The following is a 24,648-nucleotide window of genomic DNA, read 5'->3' on the forward strand; positions in this document are numbered from 1 at the left end:
TTTTTGGTTGAAGTTCAACAATTTCACAACAAATTTTGCTGCTACACGTTTCATGCCCAAAACACCAAAAAAAAAAAAAAAAAATCGCTTGGCATGAACCAAAGGATATGCTGACATCATTAGCAACCACTCTGATGGTGATTTGCCATTTTTCCAGAACCATTTTCCCTACTTCTTCCATATTGTCATCAGTAATTGATGTGCTAGAGCATCCAGGATGATCATCGTCTTGATCTTCTTGACTTCTTTAAAATGTTTATACCACTTGTAAACTCTCCTCTTACTCATAGCAGATTCGCCAAAACTCACAGTCAATTTTCAAATGTGGTGCTGCACTTTATTCCATTTTTCAAGCAAACTTTAATGCAAATTCTTTTATCCAACTTTCTCAAAAGTAAAAATTCACTGAGTACTTGAAAACAAAATCAAATGGCTCTGAGCACTATGGGACTTAACATCTGAGGTCATCAGTCCCCTAGAACTTAGAACTACTTAAACCTAACTAACCTAAGGACATCACAAACCTCTATGCCCAAGGCAGGATTCAAACCTGCGACCGTAGCGGTCGCGCGGTTCCAGACTGAGGCACCTAGAACCACTCAGCCACAACGGCCGGCATTTGAAAACATGTATAACCTTTTTGACTGTAAACAATAAACTAAATCTTCAAAACAGCTGAAAATGCAAACATACATGAGGCACATGTGTACCAACAAGATAAAAAATGGGAAATCAGATGTATAAGGCCAGGGGAATTAAAAAATTCCCATTACTTTTTGATCACACCTAGTATGTGAATGGGACAGGAAGAAATTCTAATAAGTTATACAATGGGAAGCAACCTCCACCATACACTTCACAATGATTACCAAAGTATACAGGGTGTATGAAAAAGGACCTTACAACTTTACATATCTGTATAAACTTATTCATAATGTGGGGCGGCGGGTGGAATAATTTTGCTATATAATATGTTTTGTAATGTAGAAAAGATGCATTTCCCTGCCGATGCACCATTTGTGGGGTGGCGGGTGGAATTATTGTTATTTAAATGTTCCTATTATTTATTTAATGCTGTTGTTTGCCGTTCTCAACACTGGCTCTCTAACTACAATATTGGCAACCAGAAAGTGATTAGCAAAACGTGAAGCCTGTAATTAGAATTCCAAGTGCCCACTTCATCTGAGAAATACACTTATAGCTACAGCTTATAGCTCTGAGGAATTAGGAAATTGTCTGGGATTCATAATCAAAAACGATTCTCTAAAAATGTTCACTACATTCTGAAAGTCACAGACCAAAAAGAATCCACACAATCCAACTAACAGAGCAGTTCAGAGTCTAATGCGCTGATGCAACTATAACTGTACAAATTAAATGTTTAAGTGAATGCTCGCCATAATTTGATGATAATGTTCATCAAACGCCACGCTAAATAATGGTAGAATGTTTGTCCTGTGGTGGCACGGGAATATGACATACGCAAACTGAAGATAGATCATTAAAGATATCCCAGAATTAACACTTTACTCGAAAATGATTTCATGGTTACACGTATCCCGAGTAACTTATTACGGCAACCGAGGCTGTTTATAGCAACGATACCGACGCGACGCGACTCCTGGCACGGATGGTGTGCTAATCAGCGTCTGGAGAGAACTGGGGTCTTACTTCCTCGCGCAACGTTCTTATATATAAAGCCGCGGTGCGGACGGCTAAGGGAACGCCTGATCAAATTGGCTCTCCCGACTAGCCGCTGGGCTAGTAATGCACCACAAGTTATTGAATAAATCATCGCTTTCTTTGCTGATGGCCGATGAAGCTCTCAATTTAAATGTGCAATCAGCACACAGGTAAGTAATCATAATAAAAATCTGACGTGGCTAAGTCAATTATTTTGGGCGAGAGAATTAATTTAATTACACTACCCGCAGTAGACGAGCTCTGAACTTGCCCTTTGGAGATACGCTATCGCTATAGTTCTATAGTTATTCAGTTGAAACTTCTCACATCTTTATGACTATAGCGGATCTCCCTTCTACTTAAATTTAAACATCCTAGCCTTATTTATTCGCCTACTTAATCTATCTTGCTTCCTTAATTTTTAAGACAAAAACCAGAAAATCATGAATTTCAACTAAAATTTTAATTTGTGAGATCCAGAATACTGTTTCTACTAAATTATTATGAAAAAGGAATCTAAATATAAATTTTTAAGTCTCTAGCTCTTTTCTGTTGCGCCAATGATTTTTACAGAAAAACGTCCAAATTTTGAAATGGTTAAAGTTATTGAACTGATATTCAACACATATTGATTTAGTATTACTCCTGACATGCTAGAAACGTTTCAGGTTATTTACTTGATTTTTAAAGTATTGCGCAACATTTGTGACGTCAGAGCTAGTTACAGCGGACTAGGCTGGCACACAATGGAATGACTGATGAGAATTTTATAAGGCGTGAGTTGGCTGCTTCCCTACAATAAGACTTACAGACTGAGTCTTGGTGCCATCTTGAAAGCAAACAGATCAAGTTTGGACTCAAATGATACACTAGTATCAACAGCTCACTGAGTTTGAATGAGGTCATGTAATAGGGTTATGAGAAGCTGGATGTTTCTTCTGTGGTATTGCAGAAATACTTGGCAGGAATGTAACCAATGTACATGATTTCTGGCACCGGTAGTCATGGGAAGGTACAGTAACAAGAAGACCAGGGTCCGGGTAGCCATATGTCACTACCAAGAGGGAAGACTTGTCATGTTTGGCATATGGCGGTGGCGCATTGTACTGTGTCTGCAGCAGCAATGCAAGTAGCAGTTGGCACCACAGTGACACAATGAATTGGTATAAATCGGTTACTTCAAGGACAGCTCCGAGTCAGGTGCCACATGGCATGCATTTCACTAACCCCAAGCCACTGCTGTTTGCAACTTCAGTGGTGCCAAGTGAGATCTCAGTGGAGGGCGGAGTGTAAGTATGTTGTGTTTTCTGACGAAAGCCAGTTCTGCCTTGCTGCCAGTGATGGCTGTGTGTTGGTTGCGAGGAAGCTAGATGAGCACCTGCATCCAATCTGGTTGCAGCCTAGATGCACTGGATGCACTCCAGGGGTGCAATTTCATGGCAGCAGGAGCATTGTCATGGTTATCCCATGCACCCAGACTGAAAATTTATATGTCCGTTTGGTGATTCAACAAGCTGCACTGCCATTCATTAATAGCACTCCAGGGGGTGTTTTCCAAAAGGATAATACTCACCCACATACCACTGTTGTAATCCCTGACGCTCTACAGAGTGTCAACATGTTGCCTCTGTCTGTTCAATCATCAGGTCTGTCTTCAACAGAGCACTTATGGGACATTATCGAATGACAATTCCAATGTCATCCACAATCAGCATTAGCCATCCCTGTGTTGATCGACCAAGTGCGATGGCATCGAACACCATCCCGCAAAACTGACATTCGGCACTTGTGCGACACAATGTGTGCATGTTTGCATGCTAGCATTGTATGTTCTGGCAGTTACACCCTTTATTAATGTACCAGCATTTAACATTTGCAGTGGCTTTTCTCAGGCTTGCATCAACCTGTGATCTTGTATTGTTAATTACTTAAATTTGTTACCTACGCAAATGTACTCCTGAAATTTCATTTCTCTACATTCATAATTTCTTGGTGTTGGGACTTTTTTTCCTTCAGTGTATTCAAATTTCTTACCTTTTGTATTTGCTCAGTATCTGTTATCAAATATTTTGCAACAATTTTTATATTTGGTATAAATTTTTTCCCACTGCAGAAAAAGCCTGTCATGGTAGCTCTCTCTTCTAGCTGACTGACTTGCACTGCTGCATCTGTTAGACTTTCGTAGGGTATGGAAAAATCATTTGTAAATGTTAATAGTTCATTTTTATCTATTTTTAACCACTGATTTTATGTTAATCCAGATTTGGTGCTAATAGATTTGTATTTGGACATCCTTCACTCAAACAATAACAACAAGAAGAGGTGGTTGTATTGGTTTTGGTTGTGGCAGTGGTAGCCTACACTAGATTTGGACCCTGACTCTCATTGCAATGTTAGTCTAGTGTCTAACATTGAGAGCCCTGTTTCCTGGAAGCAAAATCACTTGCATTAGTTTGTTAGATTGAGCAAACATGAAAACCTTGCTGAGCAATAGATAGCTGAATTTTAAGGGTTCAGCGCATATCTGCACTTATTCCTCATAATTTGGCTTCTCATTTTAGATAAGATTGTTGTAGTTCCAGGATGCAGTTGAAGATAGAAAACTTCTAGAACACTGCAATAAATTGCTAATCATGGTAGCGACCTGTCTTACCTATGAATTTTTTAGTGCTGACTGATTCAGGCTTTTGTTTTTGTAGGATCAAACATTTCTATGCTGTGCAGGTCAGTAAGTAATTACAGCTGTCAATGGCTGTCAGTTGAGCCACTGTAAGCTTGTGAAATAAGCATTTGGAGTACTCATTCAACTTGTGGCCATTGTCAGATGCTGGAAATGAAATGAAGGGCTGATTGGGAGTTAGGATAACAGAGTTAAAATATGAGTTGTATTATAAGTTTTTAGTAGTATGCAAATTAGTGCACTGTCTGTCTTCATAACATCTAAAATTATTGTTGATGTGTAGCCAACACTGATCAGAACAGTCTGTTCCATAAAGAAGGTTGAACCCATATAAATTTCAAGTAGAGAAAAATAAGAGTACTGTTAAGTTCCAAAATTCTTATTGCCAGTTTTTGTGTAACCTTCCATTACAATTCCAGACTAAATAGTGACATTTTATTCAATTTAGCAAAGATAAAGACAGTCTGGGGAAAATGTAAAAAAAAAAGTCTGGAGGAAGACAATGAATACAAGATGAACAATTGATAAAAAAAAACAAGTTTATGTTTGCTGGAGAGTTGTGACAGTTGTTACACAAATGGGGTAACAAATGAATAGTCCCAATGTGATGTTTTCCACATACAAGGCACGTATAAGGACACTACAGACAAATTTTGATGCTAGCAGACTGGAAGATATGATTGTTTTTGGCAGGATATATATCTCTTGATGAGGATATACTATGAACAGTTTGGAGCACTGGGCATGGTCAATCTTTGACATAGTCAATGTCTTGCATCCCATAGAAGAAAAAGACCCATCAGAGTTTTCTTGTAACTTCATTGTAACCTGGATATTGTTTTCTTCATAAAATGATCTTTCTTATTTATGAATATGTATGTTTGCACAATTTTGTGCTCTTGTATGTGCATATGTATTATGTAGACAGATAAATATTTGATCTTGTTGATGTTCCATTCATTAGCTACATAAAGATATTTGAGTAGTAGGAAAGACATTAAAACAATTTCCTCCAGGAAACTTTACTGGGATTGGCTGCCATATTGGGGTATCCTTCAATGGTGACATCAGTTTTACATAAATACATTTTTACACTAAGTGCTACATATTGTTTTTTATCTACAGAGAACACACTGATAGAAATCTAAAATAGATGGTATGGTTCATTTTTATGAAATTATTGCATTCAACTTAAGGTTTTGAATCTTGATTGTTCCACTGTATTGTATTTTCTGTATTGTATTATAACACTTGTTGATTTACAAGTTAATATAGTTAATGTGTTTCTAATGCATTTTTCCTCTGTTCAATTGGAGTAATTTCTATTGCAGCAATAGCCCTCATGAAGAGACTTGTGGTTAAATGGAAGAAGGACCTCTTCAATTCTGTTTCTCAGCAATGTAATTGATGATATGCTAAGATAGTGTTGCATCAGTGTTGTTACTTTAGTGGTTATCAAATACTAATCAACTTGTTCTTTGACACACTCTTGGTTTATTCAATACTTGAAATGTTTCATAACAAGAAATGTAACAGTTGTGTAAGAAAGAGTACACACAGCTATATATGAACTCTTGATTATTATAAAGTTTAATTGTTAATAAATACAATTGCTGCTCCTGTTTTTGTAATAAATGCTCTAACAGAATGTGAAGCAAATTTTCTTATCTATGTTAACCACAAACACAGGTGATGGTTTGTAACTACCCTGTACCAAAAGTACATGAAATAAGTTTTGTATGTTACTTTTGTTTGCATTTGATTTATGTTGTTGCATCCGCCCCCTTAGCTGAGTTGTCAGCACATCTGATTGCCATGCAGCAAGCCCGGGTTTGATTCCCAGCTGGGTCAGAGATTTTTTGTGCCTGGGGACTGTGTGTTGCCTCGTCCTCCTCATCATTTCATCATAATCAATACATAAGTCACCCAGTGTAACATCAACTGAAAAGATCTACATTTCAGTGGCCAAACTTTGCAGGTGGGTACTCCCAGCCATATGATCATTTCATTTGTGTTGTTGCATATCTCTTGCAATCTTTTCTACAGTATTTTGATAAATGATTAAAGCAGTAATTAAACTGTTAAAGAAATTTTGACTGTATGGAGGAAAGGTTTTCAATCACCAGCAACTGCAACATAATAATGCAACTAATAGTATAGTCAGTTCCTAATGAGTTAGAGAGATGAGCAATTTTGTATTTTAGAGAAACTTAAGTCAAATATATGTTTTACTTGTATGAGTTGCCATCCTCATCATACTAGTATTCCACAATTTAAATGTGAGATTATTCCCTTGTAGAATTTTTTTTATAATTTTCCTTGTGTATTGTAGTTTACTAGTGATTTTCATGCCAATTTTTTTTTTTTTTTACACAAGGGGAGCAAAGGAAGCCAAACCAATGGGAAACTTTTTGTTTCTGGCCTGTCTCTTTAGTTATAGTTGAAACAACTGGCAGCCCCATTGTTTATTCAACTTTTTTGTTTTGACCCATGGAATCTGTTCGTTGTCTGCTTCTGTTTCTCATATAAATTAATGACGTACGTATCAAAGGGAAGCAGTGGTTGGGAGAGGAGTGAGACAGGGTTGTAGCCTATCCCCGATGTTATTCAATCTGTATATTGAGCAAGCAATAAAGGAAACAAAAGAAAAGTTCAGAGTAGGTATTAAAATCCATGGAGAAGAAATAAAAACTTTGAGGTTCGCCGATGACATTGTAATTCTGTCAGAGACAGCAAAGGACTTGGAAGAGCAGTTGAACGGAATGGACGGTGTCTTGAAAGGAGAGTATAAGATGAACATCAACAAAAGCAAAACAAGGATAATGGAATGTAGTCAAATTAAGTCGGGTGATGCTGAGGGAATTAGATCAGGAAATGACACACTTAAAGTAGTAAAAGAGTTTTGCTATTTAGGGAGCAAAATAACTGATGATGGTCGAAGTAGAGAAGATATAAAATGTAGGCTGGCAATGGCAAGGAAAGCGTTTCTGAAGAAGAGAAATTTGTTAACATCGAGTATAGATTTAAATGTCAGGAAGTCGTTTCTGAAAGTATTTGTATGGAGTGTGGCCATGTATGGAAGTGAAACATGGACGACAAATAGCTTAGACAAGAAGAGAATAGGAGCTTTCGAAATGTGGTGCTGCAGAATAATGCTGAAGATTAGATGGGTTGATCACATAACTAATAAGGAGGTATTGAATAGAATTGGGGAGAAGAGGAGCTTGTGGCACAACTTGACTAGAAGAAGGGATCGGTTGGTAGGACATGTTCTGAGGCATCAAGGGATCACCAATTTAGTATTGGAGGACAGTGTGGAGGGTAAAAATCGTAGAGGGAGACCAAGAGATGAATACACTAAGCAGATTCAGAAAGATGTAGGCTGCAGTAGGTACTGGGAGATGAAGAAGCTTGCACAGGATAGAGTAGCATGGAGAGCTGCATCAAACCAGTCTCAGGACTGAAGACCACAACAACAACAACCTTTGTCATACAAAGCATGCAAATTTACTGTGTTTGTTAGTAGTACTATCATAATAATAAGCAGTAAACGGTCCACTGCACTAAATGCTAATACCACAAATTACTTTGAGAATTCCTAATATGGTTCAAAGTAAACTTACTGACAGGCTTGAGCAAAACAAATTACAGCCAATACAGCTTTGATCACAAATTCCCACAGATTCAGATTCTTTATTGGTCATTCAGCATCATTACATGCTATAGACTTTGTCAGTTCACTTAACCTATTAATTTTACAAAATAAATTTTTACATATTTAAGTTGATATTGGGCATTTCTAAAAATTCTTCTAATTAATAGAATGGATTAGTTAACAAGAAGTTATGTACATTTTCTTTAAATAATTTGTCAGGCTTTATCGACGCATTCTTAGACAATTTGTTATATATTTTAATTGCCATATACTTATGACTGTTGTTAGTTTTAGCTAATCTATTTTGTGGCAACAGCAGAGAAGTACAGGTTCTTGTATATTAGTCATGCCTTTGATTTATTACACTTAAATTAGGTAGTTCAGCAAGTATGTAGTTAACACTGTCAAGAATATATAAATTATTAACTGTTAAAATTCTATATTTAATGAACATTGATTTACAATGTGTCCTATTATCTACCTTAGCCATTACTCTGATGGCTTTCTTCTGAATCACCATAATTTCATTTATTTTTCTGCTGTTTCCACAGAGTATTAACCCATACCTTAAAACAGATTGAAAAAAGGCAAAGTACACTGTCCTTACATATTCAAATGTCACACAACACATCAATCTCGTCAACAAATATATAACTCTTGGCAACCTAACCACTATGTGATCAACATGAGAGTTCCATGTTAGACTGTTGTCAAGTATGATACCTAAAAACTTTCCTTTTATTTTTCTATTTTTGTAGCCTTTGATAGACTGAACCACTTATTCTGGGTCTTTTCCTCATTTAATAGTAGATCATTTGCATTAAACCATGACGTTGCATTTTCTTTTGCCAATTTCATACCACTTACGAAGTTACCAAATACATGGTTTACAGATAGAAAAGTTGCATCATCTGCCTACATATATGTCTTTACATTTATATTTCCTGGTAAGTGATTTGTGTGTACAAGGAAGAGAAATGGTCCTGATTTAGATCCCTGTAGCACTCCGTGTTGAACCTCGAGTGTGTTTGACAGATGACTTCCTGAACTCACCACCTGTTTCCTTTAATTGAGGTATGATCTGATGAGTTTTAAACTTTTATCACATATTCCATAGTACTCAAGTTTAGAGAGCAAAAGTGAGTGGTCAACACAGTCAAAGGCTTTGCTCAGATCACATAAGGTTACCTGTGTGTGAGCATGGTCCTCGAATGCTGCTAAAATGTCTCTGACTAAGAACTCTATGGCATGTATAGCTGACCTTCCTTTTCTGTAACCAAACTGTGATGCAATTAACATATCATTTAGTTCTAGGTACAGGAGATACCTACTGCATATGACCATTGGAAAATACAAAGGGTACACCACACCATAGAGAACAGGGTTAGCTGGGAGCATCATGTCCTTCAGACCATAAAAAGGTTGTCATCAGCTTCTTTTACCATTAGCACAATCACACAATTTGGCAACGTCAGTGTCACGAAGTACACTTATATTGGCATTTTCACTTTATTATGTGCTATGGAATCATCTTATGGGGCAATCCATCACATCAAAGAACATTTTCTCTCTGCATGAAAAGGTTGTCCAAATTTTGCACAGACTGCAACTGAGAACTCCTGTCATTGTCTCCTTAATTCTAATATAACAATATTATGAAAAGTATAGTTGCTACTCACCATGCTGTGGAGATGCTGTGTCACAGATGTGCACAACAAAAAGATTGTCACACAATAAGCTTTCTGCCAACAGGCCTTTGTGAAAAGTAGACAACAAATGCACACACGCACACACACACACACACACACACACACACACACACACAAAACTCACACACACATGACCACAATCTCTGGTAGCTGTAGCCAGACAACAAACAGCAGCGCATATGGGGGTAAGGAAGAGGCTGGGGTGGGCAGGGGGAGGAATAGCAGGGTAATGGTGGGGGACGGTGAAGTGCTGCTGCAAGAGAGCATGCAGGTACAAGGTGGAGAGAGGGTAGGGCAGCAAGGTGCAGTCAGGAGGTTAGACGGAGGGCTTGGGAAAAAGAGGGGCGAGGGGAGGGGGGGGGGGGGAGGGGGTAGTGGGAAAGGAAAGAAGAAGGCCAACAGATTTTCCATGTGGTGTGGAAGTTGCGATTCAACTCATTAGTGAAGTGTCCATGAGCTGCATATCACACGAAGTGCCTGGCACTTGCTCAAAATTTAACACCATAGGCTATGGGTTGGTAGTGTTCTCCTTTGATGCATGCAGCAACTGTTCTGAAGAGATGACGTCCACAGCAGCTGGCAAAGCAAGTTAACCATACTTTTAATGTTTTTATCATTTGCCATTGTGTTCATAGGCTTACCACTTGTAGGAAAGATGATGCACAAGTAAATAATTATTTTACTGATAACATGCATGTAACACACCAAAGAATAAATAGTAAGCAAGTAAGTACACAAATACAAGACAGAAATGGAAAGTACTCTAAATTAAATATAACAGTCAATGCAAAGACGTTCCAAATTTTTTGTCTTAAAGATTGACTATTTGCAGTGCCACAATGTACTCTTTAACTCTTTAAACATCCTGTTGTCTCACGTACATAAGAGGATCTACAGAATATATATACAAATAAAATACTTAAATAAATGACCACCTTTTCTGCTCACTGTTTTGGCAAAGTGACCCATTGCAGTCTCTTCTGTTTCTCTTTGTGTCCACAAAATGGCCTGACATGAGTGTATATATGTAATAATCAGTGCTATGTTTGAGCTCTATCAGTTCATAAGTTACTCTTAATTCAGTTCTATCACTATTATGATGAGTTACATATTTTGGCTTGTTACCATTGTACAGATAAACTGTCCAACAAGATTTTTCACGTCTTTTCAAGAAACTCTCAAGAGTCATGAAATTATTTCAGAACTGCTATGAACTGCCAGTGTACAGTATGTTTGAGGATGTATAATCCTTAACACTTGTGTTTTAGCAACAGTACTCTATTAAGATAAGTACTTGCTGCACAATCCTATATTTATAAGCAGGAACTAAGATAGGGATAAGTTGTTCCATCATATACATTTTTCAGGATGTGGGTGACACTATTTAGGACAGCTAGCTAAGAAGATACATGCCCTTATCCACTTTATTACATTCAAATATGTTGTTATTTTGAAGCTCTGAACTGCCGGACCTGTAATTTAATTTTCTTCTTGTGCCACATAAGCACAGCTTGGCTGTCTTCATGTCACTGTTGGGCTTGTGCTGAAATTTAAGAATTCTTGACTAGATTCTACCAGTGAATGCACAGTACCTTTTCACTCAGTAACTTTGTATGTTATTTCTAAAATGTACAGTAACTTCCCTCATTATGAATAGTACATATCAGAGAACACTGCTGGTAAATATATCTTGATATCTGACACTTAAGACTGTTATCTGGTGAATATCAAATGGTATTTTTGACATTTTCCTTCATTTCTGCCATGATGCCACTCAGCATTCTCATGGCACATGTGTTTATTTGTTGCTGCACTGTGGTATTCCAAACTGGGATGCTAACTCTCAAAGGTTACACAAAGGCCCAACAGATTCCACAACTTGTGGTAATACTGCAATTCCTGTCCCATTCTGAAGATGCATGGCACCCACTCCTATGCATGTCACATGCAAAAAGATCATGAAAAATCCACAAACTGCTTACTGTTCTTAAATATTAAACTATTATATGATTTTCACTATTGCGGCCATCATTCATTGTCTCGGTGGACACAGGGATTCATATCACTTTGCTGGACTTATTAATGTGCAGAAAGTTCTGGTTGAGAATTACAAATTATTTAGAAATAAAGGAGATGGCTCACTGAAAGGCAGAATTGCTGTTTCATTGATAGGTACACAAACGGAAGATATAGAGCTTTGCTAGCTTTCAGAATGCACTTCCTTTCTCAAGCTTGTAGGGAAAACATGTACATGCACGCGCGCGCGCACACACACTCACTCACACACACACACACACACACACACACACACACCTGTCTCCCTACATTGTGCTCAGTTGACTGCCAGCCTCTAGCCTCACCCACCTGTCTCCATCCCTCACCTCACCCCACCCCATGCCACCTCACATACCCCTCTCACCCCAGTAGATTCACTGTGAGCCATGAAAGAGCTGGAAGTCATCTGGGCACAAAATAGGGAGACAGGAATGTGCATGTGAGTGAGTGTGTGTTTGTGTGCATTTTTTTCTCTACAAGCTGGAAAAAAGAACATTCCAAAAGTTAACAAAGCTCTGTACCTCCTGTTTGTGTATTTATTGACAACACAATGTTCTGCATGATTGATATGCTACATCACATATTGCTCCATAGAGACATGAAAAACGTGCCGTAATACCTATATTTAAACTCTTGGCCTTTCCATGACAATATTGTCTTTACGTCTTTTGTTTGTTGTATTGTATTGGATTCTTTCCAAACTGGAATCAGGAAAACATTAATTCCTTTTATGAGTTAATGTTCAATTACTTTGCCTGGAAGCTACTTGAGTATTGCTACATCTCTGGCAATCCTGTGAAAACAGGTTTAAGAACATGGAGAAGAGAAGGGTTTACTCAATGGAACTGTTGAATGTGGAAAGAGGGAGTGTAGAATGATACACCTTGTAGGGAAGGTAAGATTAAGAATTCATTTTACATTTAGGTCACAAATTTATTTGTAAATATGGCTACATGCTGAACATTTATTATTTTGTGTGTGTGTGTGTGTGTGTGTGTGTGTGTGTGTGTGTGTGTGTGTGTGTGTATTTTTTTGTTTGTTTTTTATTATTATTAAATAGCGTGTGTGTGTGTGTTTGTTTGTTTTTTATTGTTATTAAATATACAGATAAGAGGAATGGCAACCAAGTTGTCTATCCACATGAATGGCCACCGACAGACTGTGGCCAAAAACCAAGTGGACCACCCTGTTGCTGAACAAGCTGCCAAACATGATATCCCTCATCTCAATGACTGCTTCACAGCCTGTACCATATGGATCCTTCCCACCAACACCAGCTTTTCTGAATTGCACAGGTGGGAACTTTCCCTGCAGTACATCCTACGTTCCCTTAATCCTCCTGGTCTCAACCTTCATTAGTCACTGTCCTCACCCATCCAGCCCCCTCCTTGTTCCTATTCCAGCACTCACATCCATCATTTCACCGCCACACCCAGTCTTTTAATTTCTTTTTATTTCTCTCCTTTCCGCTACTGCCCCCCCCCCCCTCTCCACACCTTCTCTCCTGCCCTCCATTTAAACTGCAGCACTTCACTGTCCGCCACCCCCACCATACTGTACCTCCCCCTCCCCACCCCAGCCTCTTCCATACCCCCACCCAGTTGCCACTCCCATCATGCACCTCCATACTCCTACCCAGTTGCCACTCCCATCATGCACTGGTGCAGCTGCTCGCAGTGTGGTTTCAGTTATCTGGGACTGCAGACGTGTGTGCACATTGCGTTTGCATGAGTGAGTGTTTGCACATGTGTGTTTGCGTGTCTATTGCTGACAAAGGCCTTAATGGCTGAAATCTATAATTGTATGAATCTTTTTGTTGTGCCTATCGCAACTCAGCATCTCCACTATATGGTGAGTAGCAACTTTCTCTCTCTTAAATTGTTAAAGATAAAAGTTACTAATTCCTACCCACCATGTTTTACACATTACAATAATATGAATTCTTCTATGGCATTGAAGGAGAGTTTGTTCTCAGATTTTCATTTGCTGTCTGTCAGACATTTTACATCACTGGAAAAGTTATCAAACATTTTAGTTGTGGCATTGTGCATCTCTTTTAGTGTTTAATAAAGTCTTAATATGGAGTATCGAGTGTTATTTTCCTTTCTGGTATTGTAATTATGTACATCATCATTCCTTTGGGACAGAAGAAGATAATTTATAACAAAATTCATGAGGGAATAAACAGACAGTGAAATAGCAGTCAGAATGGCCAACTCCTTAAACAGATAACTACAAGATGATCGTGGGTGAGCACCATATATTATTTGTACAGCACGTTTTTATGCAATGATGAATTTCTTTCTCAGAAATGAATTACCCCAGAACATTATTCCACATGACTTTATTGAGCAAAAATATGTCAACTTACTGATTTGCCTCTCCCCAAGATTTGCAATGATTCTAACGAGGAACCCCTTGAGTCCAGGGTTACAAATTCATTATTTAGTAAGGTGCATTTGAGTGTTGAGTTAACAATTATGACAGTAAAAATATAAGGTGCTTGTGACGCACCACGTGATCAGGAGGGCAACAGAAAATGAGTGACCTGCAGGTACAGAGGTCAATCTTCTATGGGATGTATGTATTGCACGTGACAAAATGGACATTATTGACATTCAAGAAATGTTCAAAACAAGTCATTAACTTGTGCCATGAACACAAAATCAAAAATGGTATGCCACAGTGATCACAAAGGTTCACACCATCAAGATCAAAGGCAAACTCCCTGGGAGTTACAAACCTTGCAGGTCATTCAGCAAGGTATCCACTCTTAAGGAATGCAGATAGAATCATAATGGTGAGATCTGAAGGAATGTGATGGCATGCAGCCAAATACGGAACAATCTGCTGTGGAGCTTACCATGAAACTGGCTATCCTTATGGCATAGCTACATGTAATGTGACAATATCTTTCATAGGTATGGAAAAAAAACATCCAGAGGCTGAATTTGTCCAGTGGTTCCAAGTGCCATGAGTTGCAACGTTATATATTTTTCAGGAAGGATAGTTTGCACTAAATGAGTATGATTTTTACACGCAGACCAGATATCAAGCAAAAGCAAGTTATTTTGACTGTCTATTCGTCAAAAGTTGTGCTCGTACCATAGCTGTAGTTCTCTTATGCCAATTTTCCCAATCTTGCTCACTGTGATGTAAATATTCCCTACTGCCCTTTGCAAGATCGTGAACACGAGAAAGAGCCATAGGGAGCAAAGCACCACCAACTTCTTGCAGCACAATAAATAATTTTCCAACCAATTTACCATCCAGATTAATAGTCAGTGTAATTGTTCATGAATGTGTTATGGCACTGATGTTGGTTGATCTTGATACAACTCTGTTGGTACCTCTAATTTCCAGAGATCCCTTCACAGGCATTTACTCTTCCAATCTTGAATTTTTGGAGTTGGAAACAAATTCCATACTGAATGATGGGATAAGTTTGTTTATCTCATCTACAGATGTTCGTGCTGATTCTACAGTTTACTGTGCTTTGTTAAGTTGCTGCTTCATTTGGAATTTCGTTGTCTTATGTGTTCCAATTCTGTAGCACTATTTGAAGTTATTCAACCATGCTCTGCTACCCTTTAAATCTGTGTTGTATACCATCTGATGTGCAAAATGTATTAGGCCGCTGTCATGCACATCCTGTAAATTGTATCAAGCATCCTTGAAATGCACAAACACCAGTTTTTATAGCAAGTGTGCCTTGCGTGCCATTGAATATCTGTAGCTTTTCTTATGGACTACATGGTCATACAGCTGCAGACTTCTTCGAAATCTGTTCATAATTGTTTTCTTTACTATGCTGTGGATGATCTTCCATATACATATTATGTTTAGTACCTGCTCCTTGGGCAATGATTGTCCTTCAGTATGTTTCACTGAAGATGGGATGTACACGTTACATGCACAAACTCACCTCATACACTGACCTCTTCCGCTACCATGGCTGCCCCTTTATAAACAATCATCACCCTCAGTATTGTTAAATAAGGGCTCTTTAACAAAATTACAATAAAAGCTCTCATTTTAAAACCAATGACACATTTCAACAACTACAATAACTTTTATAGAGTAAATACAAAATTGAATTTTCAAGTATATAATAACTTAACCATGTATAAATGCTCAGATATGTGGTGTTAACAATCTTCTTACTATTTTAATTAAAAAGGTTCATGGTTCGGGGAATGTTCCTACCAATTACAGGACCTACACCCTACAATACAATTACAATATAGTAACTGGTTTCTTTGTATCCATTCCACAAGTACATGTTTACCTACACCCCTACGTCAGATATTACTGTTTATGGTCGAAAAATACATGTTTTTAAAATCAGTTTCAATGGACTGTTACATTTCAGTCTTCGCCTGATTCTTCTGTTGGTACTTCTACATTCATGAAGGTTGCATTGCCTTTGATATGCAGAGTATATATTCTTTCATTATATGGAGTGAAAGCAATAACAGATCTATGCATATCCTTTGAGACTATAAACTCAGCTCCATGCTCCCTTTGCTATTCATCTTTTCCTCAATAACGTAGGGAGAATTTATGCTTATGAATCTCACCACTTACCTTCCACCTGATTTCCTGAAGAGCAACAACTTCTGTTCCATACCTTAGCACATCTTCTGAAATACTATTCATAACTCCCTTCTGCAGCATTGTACATATGTTTCATGTTCCAAATTTAAGCACTGGTATATGCCTATTACTGTTCCTTGGCACAATTTGTCTTCTAAGGTCAGTCCAAGATTCCTTGTTAAATTATTTGTGATGATAGGCTTTTTACGAGGCAAGGATATTGACCCTGCACTCAACCCTAATTTGGAGGACGAGGCATTCATTTTGGGGTTAACTCCCCTAAAGGAGCAGATGACCTAGTCTAGGGACTTCCCCACCCCAAGGTGTGGAACGCACTTTGTCTGGGTCCTCTGCTGGGACCAATATACCAGCATAGCTGCTGCCGCCATAGCCCCTCTCCCCCCCCTCCTCCCCCTGCCCACAGTTTCTTCAGAGTTTACACAGAGACCCAAAACACTGTTTTGTAAAATAAGGACTCAAACTATACAGGTTGTTTTAAAAATACTTTTACAAACTTTGGGGCCAGATTTATGACACAAAAACATGGAAAAAATTTCTTGTAAACATGTCAGAAAATCCTTTCTTTTCAAGTTATTAATGAAAGTTGTTGTTCAGCTGCTTTCCAGGTACAACCCAGCAATTCCACTTACCTGTGCACCAGTTTCACTCATTGTGTCCTAGATGGTGTTTTGTTGCCAGGGAGACTTCTTTAGATTTGTCATTCATATGCCTTCAACATATCCAGTGTGTGCATGTACTACAGGTAGCGAGTTAACCTGAAAGTGTTCTGTTCAAACATGGCAGGGTATTCATTTCGTGAGCTGGCAGGTATGGTTTTTATGTATGGCTGCATGAATGTCATGGGTACCAGGCTGCACAGCTGTATCAGATGGCATTTCCAGACTGAAGACAGTAAAGTCATCGAGCCATCGATACTGTGTATTGTTGCATTGCCAAGACAGGATCTGCAGCACCACAGACAAACAATTGAGTGGCATGTTGTTTGTATGCCTGACCAGAAAGAGCATGTTCTGTGGGTTTCAAAGAAGGGACAGGTATCAATGCATGACAAGTGGCCTTGGCATGATGCTTACCTCCAAGTTTAGCAGAGAGGACGCTTCTCAAGCAGCTCATGCATCTGTACCATCTTCAGTGTATGCATGACCTTATGTTTGATGATCACCCACCACAGGTGAGCTTTTGTCGATGATTTATTGCACAATCTGCCAACCCATTATCTGTCTCTTCAGTTTCGTTTACTGAGGCAACATTTGGGAGAGATGAAATACGTGTCCCCAACCAGCATATATGGGCCACTCACAATCACAATCCTCATGCTACAGTTCAGCAGCATCAGTTTAAGATTAACGTTTGGGCTGGAGTTGTAGATGACTGTCTGATAGGGTCATACGTCCTCCTAGCATGCCTTACAAGTGCTGTATACAGGGAATAATTTCAGTCTCAGTGTTTGAGATTTGCTGGTTGGTATCTGTCATGATAGCTGTATAAATACAGGAGGACTAGTTCCATGGCCTGCATGTTCCCCCAATCTCAGTCCTTTGCATAACTATCTCTCAGGACACATTGAGCAATTGGTCTATGCAGCAGACCACCCAGATGCAGAAACTCTTCATTGATGGGTGCTAAATACTACACTGTTGAGCGCCCATAACACCATATCCATCCATCCATCTATCTTCATTGATGCGTCATGGACGTTTGAGAAACCAGTTGAAACCATCTGGGAGTATCCGAAAAGATGCGACAGTCCATTATTTTCAGAATGCACGTGTGTTTCAAAGCAGGAGGATAACATTTTGAGCATTTATTATGAATTTCTGTGTTGATGAGCACCAATCACCTAAACTGAAAACTTGAAGGTGTTTTTTGTGTGTGTGTAAGGAACCCATCCCCAAAGTTCCTAAAATTACTTTGGAAATACCCTGTATAATCAGCTACAAAAAGATATCAAAGACACAAAGGAACTGCAAATTTAAAATATGTCTTAAAGTACTAAAGAGACAATGCAACAAAAATTATTACAAATAAATAATCAGCTTGGCCAAGTTCGTAAGTTCAATCAAAAACCAAGGTGTACTATCAAAGCAGTTTGCTGTTCCTATAATCTTGTCTTGTGGAAATTGGTGATAAATTGTGTATATATGACTATATTATGAATTTCTTATATATATTCTGTTACACATTAGTCTTATCTTATTTACTTCAGCTATGAACAATACATATATGTGTGTAAATTGACGTGAATACAAAGAAACTTGTCTGTAGCTGAATGAATAATTAATAAATAAATTGTCATTGTCTCTATCCAGGAGTACACTGGAAAGCAAGCACAATATGTGGAGATTAAAATACCCTCAGCCATAGACATTATGGTGTTCTGTAGAATACACTTATACAGTTTGATGTAGACCTATGTCTACAGTGCACTATCTTTTCAATGTTAATAGTTGGAGGAGGTGTTGGTGATAATGATAACAACAATAATAACTTTATTCATCATCAGATGATACAAGGACCATTCTTCTGAATTCATCAGTTCATAACAAGAGAACATACACATGCACATTAAAAAAGAAAAGAAAATAGAACTGTGACATGGCAGAACAGGTTTACAAGTAATTTGCTTACACATGAGACTTGATGTGAAAGTAGAGAGTATTTCACCTTAGAAGCTAAGATTTATTTTAGGTTAGTTATTTTAGAAATGACTGAAAACAAAAACTGGATGATTAAATGTTATCATGAATGAATTGTCTTTACTCTTTGCAACACAAAGTTACTCGTCTAGTGAACAGTGTTTGTTGGCAGCCAATATTCTTTTTAGGCTGGCTTGAAATTATGTATTAGGGAATGATGTTACTGAACTTGGTTATGTATTGGAAAGCCTCAGTCCTGTCCACAGTGAGTTTCTTTGATAATCTGCACTTCTACGGCTTAAGAGACGAAACTCATCTTTGCTTCTGGTGTTGTGTTTGTGCAGATCAGAGTTTACATTTTGTTAATGTGTTTGGACCAACCTGGTATTGTGGTTGTGCAGATCAGAGTTTACATTTTGTTTAAGTGTTTGGACCAAAAAGATTGATTTAACTATATATATATTTATAGGAGTTAATAGCCCAGCTTTATGGAATAGGTCATAGATTGAGTGTCTTTGTTTTGCACCACAAATTATTCTTATAGCCTACGTCACCAACTTTATAAGTTTGTAAAGGTTTGCTTGAGTTGTGGTATCCCATACTTTTGTCTCGTAGTTCCCACAGGATGACATCAACACACGATAAGCAGTCCATAGTACATGGGTGTCACTGTAGTATTCACTAAGCATATTTATTGCAAATATATTTCTAGTCAGTTTGCTTACTAGAGGGCGAATGTATGTATCCCATTACATTTATCTTCTATTATTATTATTCCTAGGAACCTTACATAGTTTTCCTTGATGGTAGTAGCAGTTCCAGTACACAATGGAAATTTACAATAAGTCTGCCTTATAGGGTTTAAATCCATTACTGCTGTTATTTTGTGCTGACACTAAGATGAATTTCATTGAAGAACTGAATTATTTCATTTTTAATTCAGTTGCACAATATTTTGAGTTTGTCATAATCTTTATGCTTGCACGCAGTAGATGTATCATCAGCATAGAGAATTATCTTTGAATTTGAGGAGCAGTATTTTATGTCATTTACATTAGTCAAGAAAAGACGGGGTCCCAGCACCAAGCCCTGCAGTATCCCATATTTCATATCGGTAATGTTAGATCTGTGTGTTCCACTCGCTGATCTCAGTAGCACAAGGTGCTTCCTCTTAGATAAAATTTTATTAGATAAGGTTGGTTGGTTGGTTTCGGGGAAGGAGACCAGACAGCGTGGTCATCGGTCTCATCGGATTAGGGAAGGATTGGGAAGGAAGTCGGCCGTGCCCTTTCAGAGGAACCATCCCGGCATTTGCCTGGAGTGATTTAGGGAAATCACGGAAAACCTAAATCAGGATGGCCGGATGCGGGATTGAACCGTCGTCCTCCCGAATGCGAGTCCAGTGTCTAACCACTGCGCCACCCCGCTCGGTTATTAGATAAGGTACAGTGCCTCTAATGCCTGTGTTCCAAAACTTCTGTGTGAGTATTATTATATTGACACAGTGAAACCCCATTTCAAGATCAAGGAATGTGCTTTAATGTATTCCTTGTTTACAATAGCAGTTATTTAGGTTACCACAATTGATTTGTTTTTCATGAAAGCATTCTGATTTTCAAAGATGAGATAATTTTTATTTCAGAATGTGACAATTTCTATTCTGTATTAGTTCTTTTATGATCTGTGTGAAAGAGGCAAGATGAAGATTGGTCAATAGCGTACTGCTTTCAGTCTACCTCCTTTCTTGAAAACTAGGGTACCTGGGCTATTCGCAACAGGTCAGGAAAACTTATTGATATTAAAATGTTTGTAACGGCAGTGGAAAGTGGTCCAGATATGTTGTCAACGCAGGAGTTTAAGATGTTCAAAACCCACTGGCAGCTGCCATGTAAGAGGACAAGTGCACTTGAACACCCTAACTTTTGACATCTTGCAGATTTATTGGTTGTTATTCTTTGAATGCTGTTAAACGTAACATAGATGGTGCTACCTGAAAGATATGGCATTTAAATCTACCGCACTACTGTTCATCGAGACTCTGTGAAACTTGGCAACAGGGTCACGGACACACCTTCAGTTGTGCATGTTTTAAGGAGCTTTTGCACATGCGTAACTTGTGTGATGTAATTGCCTAACGAGCCAAATACATACAGTGTTGTTAAATGATGTGCACGATTCCTGATGTGCACAGCTAGCCCTTGCCTTTCAACTAGAAGTTTATGTCAGGGCCACCAGGTGGTAGCACAGTGCAGCGGAATTTTACCTCCGTTTGCTCGGCATAAATCCTAGTAGATGCTAGCACACTCCTCAGATATGCTAATTCACTCACTATAAACTGTAGTAAAATTAGATCGGACGTCAGTATATGTTAAAGTTGTACTATCAGTAAATCTATTTTGTGGGTTTCTTATTGAGTTATAGTATATTAAGTTATGAATTTTATAGTAAGTAATCCATTTGAGGTGCTGACGAGGAACCTGGCTCTCTATCCTACCCTTCAACAGTCCCAACACACCCTTCAAACCCACCTTGACCATTTCACCACTTAGTGTAACCAGTGGCTTCTTTGTCTCAACCCCTCCAAAACCCAGGCAATCATCATAGGCCTCACCACCCGCTCCTTCCGTCTCCTTGATTTCTGCCTCACCCTTCGTGGTCGTCCCATCCAGCTGACCCCTTCCCTGAGATACCTGGGCCTCACCCTCGACCGTCACCTCACCTGGACCCCTCACCTCCTGACCATCCAGCAGAGAACCCATTCCCGCCTCCTTTCTGGCCTGACATGGGGATTGCATCCTTCCACCATCCTCCACACCTACAAATCCCTCTTCTGTCTTATCCTCTGTTATGCCAGCGTTGCCTGGATCTCCACCCCCACCAGTTTTTACAAGACCCTTCAAATCCTCTAACACCATGCGCTCCGCCTTGCCTTCCGTATCCGCCTTCCTTCCCCCACACGGCTCTTGAATGAACTCGTCCCCTTCCCCCACATCCTCCTCTTCCTCCAACATCTACGCAGGCCTGATCCCTCCCACCCCCTGGTTTCCTCCTTCCTCTCCATCCCCCGCCCATTGACGTGCCTCTACTGCTGTATCCCTCCCTCTCTCCACCTCTACACCCTCCATCTTCTTCATCAGGGCAATTTCCAGTGCCTCCTCCTACCGGATGATGAACTTCGCCATGACATATACCCTTCCTTCCATCTATAGCCTGGCCTTGTTCCCCCCCTCCCCAGGGCCCCCTTTTTCCTCACCCCTCTTTCTCCCAGAGCGGATTTTCCTCGTTCCCCCCTTAGTCCCTGCAGCCCCTCTTCGGCTGTTTTCCTCTCCCGTCCCTTCCCTTCCCAGCCCTCCTTCGGTGTGCCTCCCACCTCATCCCCCTTTCTCTCCCCTCCTCCTTCCCCCTTTTCCCATTTCCCTTGTCCCCCCCCCCCCCCCCCCGACTCCCATGCAGATCCTCCCAGGTTAGTGTTGTGTTTCAGTGCCGTTCTACAGTGTCATCTTGTGATGTGGGTCAACCTGTTTATCGTCCATGGCAGTTCCTTGCTATGCTGCCCGTCATGTGGCCGTCTTACTCATTCTACGGACTTTTATGCTCTGGTCGTACTTTGCCTGGTGCCTTTTAATGTAGTGTGTGGTTTTTTTGTGTAACATACCTTTTTAGATTTTTATCTCCGATTTACAGTCACCACTTTGTATGTATTATTTGCTTCTATTCAGTCTTTTTTTGTTTCTATATTCCGCAATGTTATCTCCTTTATATTGTTTTTAAATGTCTTGCTGTCTATTTACATGTCTTGGCTGAAGAGCAGCGCTTATGCTGCTGCCAGCCTGCCCCTGATGGGGAATGGAAATGACAATAAAGGAAAAAAAACTGACAAGGGAAACTCCCCATCTCACCCTCTCAGATTTAATGGTAAGATGGTCCAGTGGATAGTCCATAAAAAACTGAACACAAATGAAGCATGAAAACAGGAAGACACTGTACTGGACTGTGAAAAAAAAGCAACAGTAAACGGTCCAAGAACAAAAAATGGAATAAATAGCAGTTTGAAACAGCAATGGGGTCGTGGGTAAGTGGTCACAGTATTGGACAGCAAGCAGCCGAACCGTGTTCAAAATTCCCTAGTGCCAATATACTCGTACATTGGTTATAGAATATGAGTTATGTGGTAAGAATACATTTCTGTTGCAAGCAAATGTGATGAATAGTGAGAGCAGGCGAGATACCACATAGACATCTCACAGAAATAAAAACAACAAATAAAGGGGCGTGAACAATGTTACAACAAATGAATTCAAGAGTCAAAACTTCCAAAACGGAACACAACTTCAAAAACGTTAAAAACATATATTTTGACAGGGAAAACTATGATTGTGAAACTGTAGCGTTCATTCGTTGCAGCTTATGTGACAAACTGTTATGTTTTCGTCATTTCTTTGGGAGTGATCACATTCACATTCATACAAACACGTGAATCGGGGAAGGAGGCACATCTCACTCACTCATCAGGCATACAAGTTAGCTGCGTTGATAAGAGATTTCTATCATATGACACACGTACTGTCATTAATACCGGCCGGCCGAGGTGGCTGTGCGGTTAAAGGCGCTGCAGTCTGGAACCGCAAGACCGCTACGGTCGCAGGTTCGATTCCTGCCTCGGGCATGGATGTTTGTGATGTCCTTAGGTTAGTTAGGTTTAACTAGTTCTAAGTTCTAGGGGACTAATGACCTCAGCAGTTGAGTCCCATAGTGCTCAGAGCCATTTGTTTGTCATTAATACCGTGTATGACACACCAGACGTGTTTTCTGGTGGAGGATTCGGTTGACTTGTTGACTTGTCATCAAAGATATGCGGTTCCCATTCGAAGGCTACTTTCTTTGGGCTGCTAATATAGTAGTTGTGCATTATAGGACCCTTCCTTACACCTCGCTGTTGCAAACAGACGCCACACCCGACGCAGACATAAATTTGAATATAACAAATGGACACGTCAATTACCGGACGGACAGTTCATAATTTTGTGAAAAAAGTGGCACGATACAGCTTTAAATACGGGCTCATTCACTTTGAGGCCCAACATTGCCACCGATTAAGCACGACGCCATCGCTCTTCGTCTGTGCTCGATGCTGTACTCCTTGAGCTTGGACCGTTCACTGTTTCTATTACGCTTAGACAGCTCAGCACACCTTCTTCCTTTTTTTATGCTTGATCTGTATTCAGTTTTTACGGGCTGCCCACTGGGCGCTCTTGCCTCGAAATCTGAGGGGGTGCGATTGGGAGTTTACATTGTGAGAATCATAAGGGCCTAATGCACATCATCGGTGACTGTAAGGTAGTAGCATTTATTCACGCTTCTGAAATCTGTTGCTGCGCGGGATTAGCCGAGCGATCTTACGCGCTACAGTCATGGACTGTGCGGCTGGTCCCGGCGGAGGTTCGAGTCCTCCCGCAGGCATGGGTGTGTGTGTTTGTCCTTAGGATAATTTAGGTTAAGTAGTGTGTAAGCTTAGGGACTGATGACCTTAGCAGTTAAGTCCCAAAAGATTTCACACACATTTTTTTTAAAAAAATCTGTTGATCTTGTGGCGAGTCAGATTTAAGTGTGCTG

General features: G+C 39.5%; 1 protein-coding gene across 2 annotated transcripts in view; it reads left to right on the plus strand.

Annotated features, from left to right (window-relative positions):
• Positions 1-5,954, plus strand: part of LOC124596242 (serpin B8-like) — a 211,746-nt gene extending 205,792 nt beyond the window's left edge. For both annotated transcript variants that reach the window (XM_047135304.1, XM_047135305.1), the window contains exon 9: positions 5,695-5,954. In XM_047135304.1, coding sequence (XP_046991260.1) covers positions 5,695-5,725 — 31 coding nt within the window. In that variant the 3' untranslated portion in view covers positions 5,726-5,954. The remainder of the gene's footprint in view (positions 1-5,694) is intronic.
• The last annotated feature ends 18,694 nt before the right edge of the window (positions 5,955-24,648 follow it).

This window comes from Schistocerca americana, chromosome 2 (genome assembly GCF_021461395.2).
Source record: "Schistocerca americana isolate TAMUIC-IGC-003095 chromosome 2, iqSchAmer2.1, whole genome shotgun sequence".
NCBI classification, from domain to species: Eukaryota; Metazoa; Arthropoda; class Insecta; order Orthoptera; family Acrididae; genus Schistocerca; species Schistocerca americana.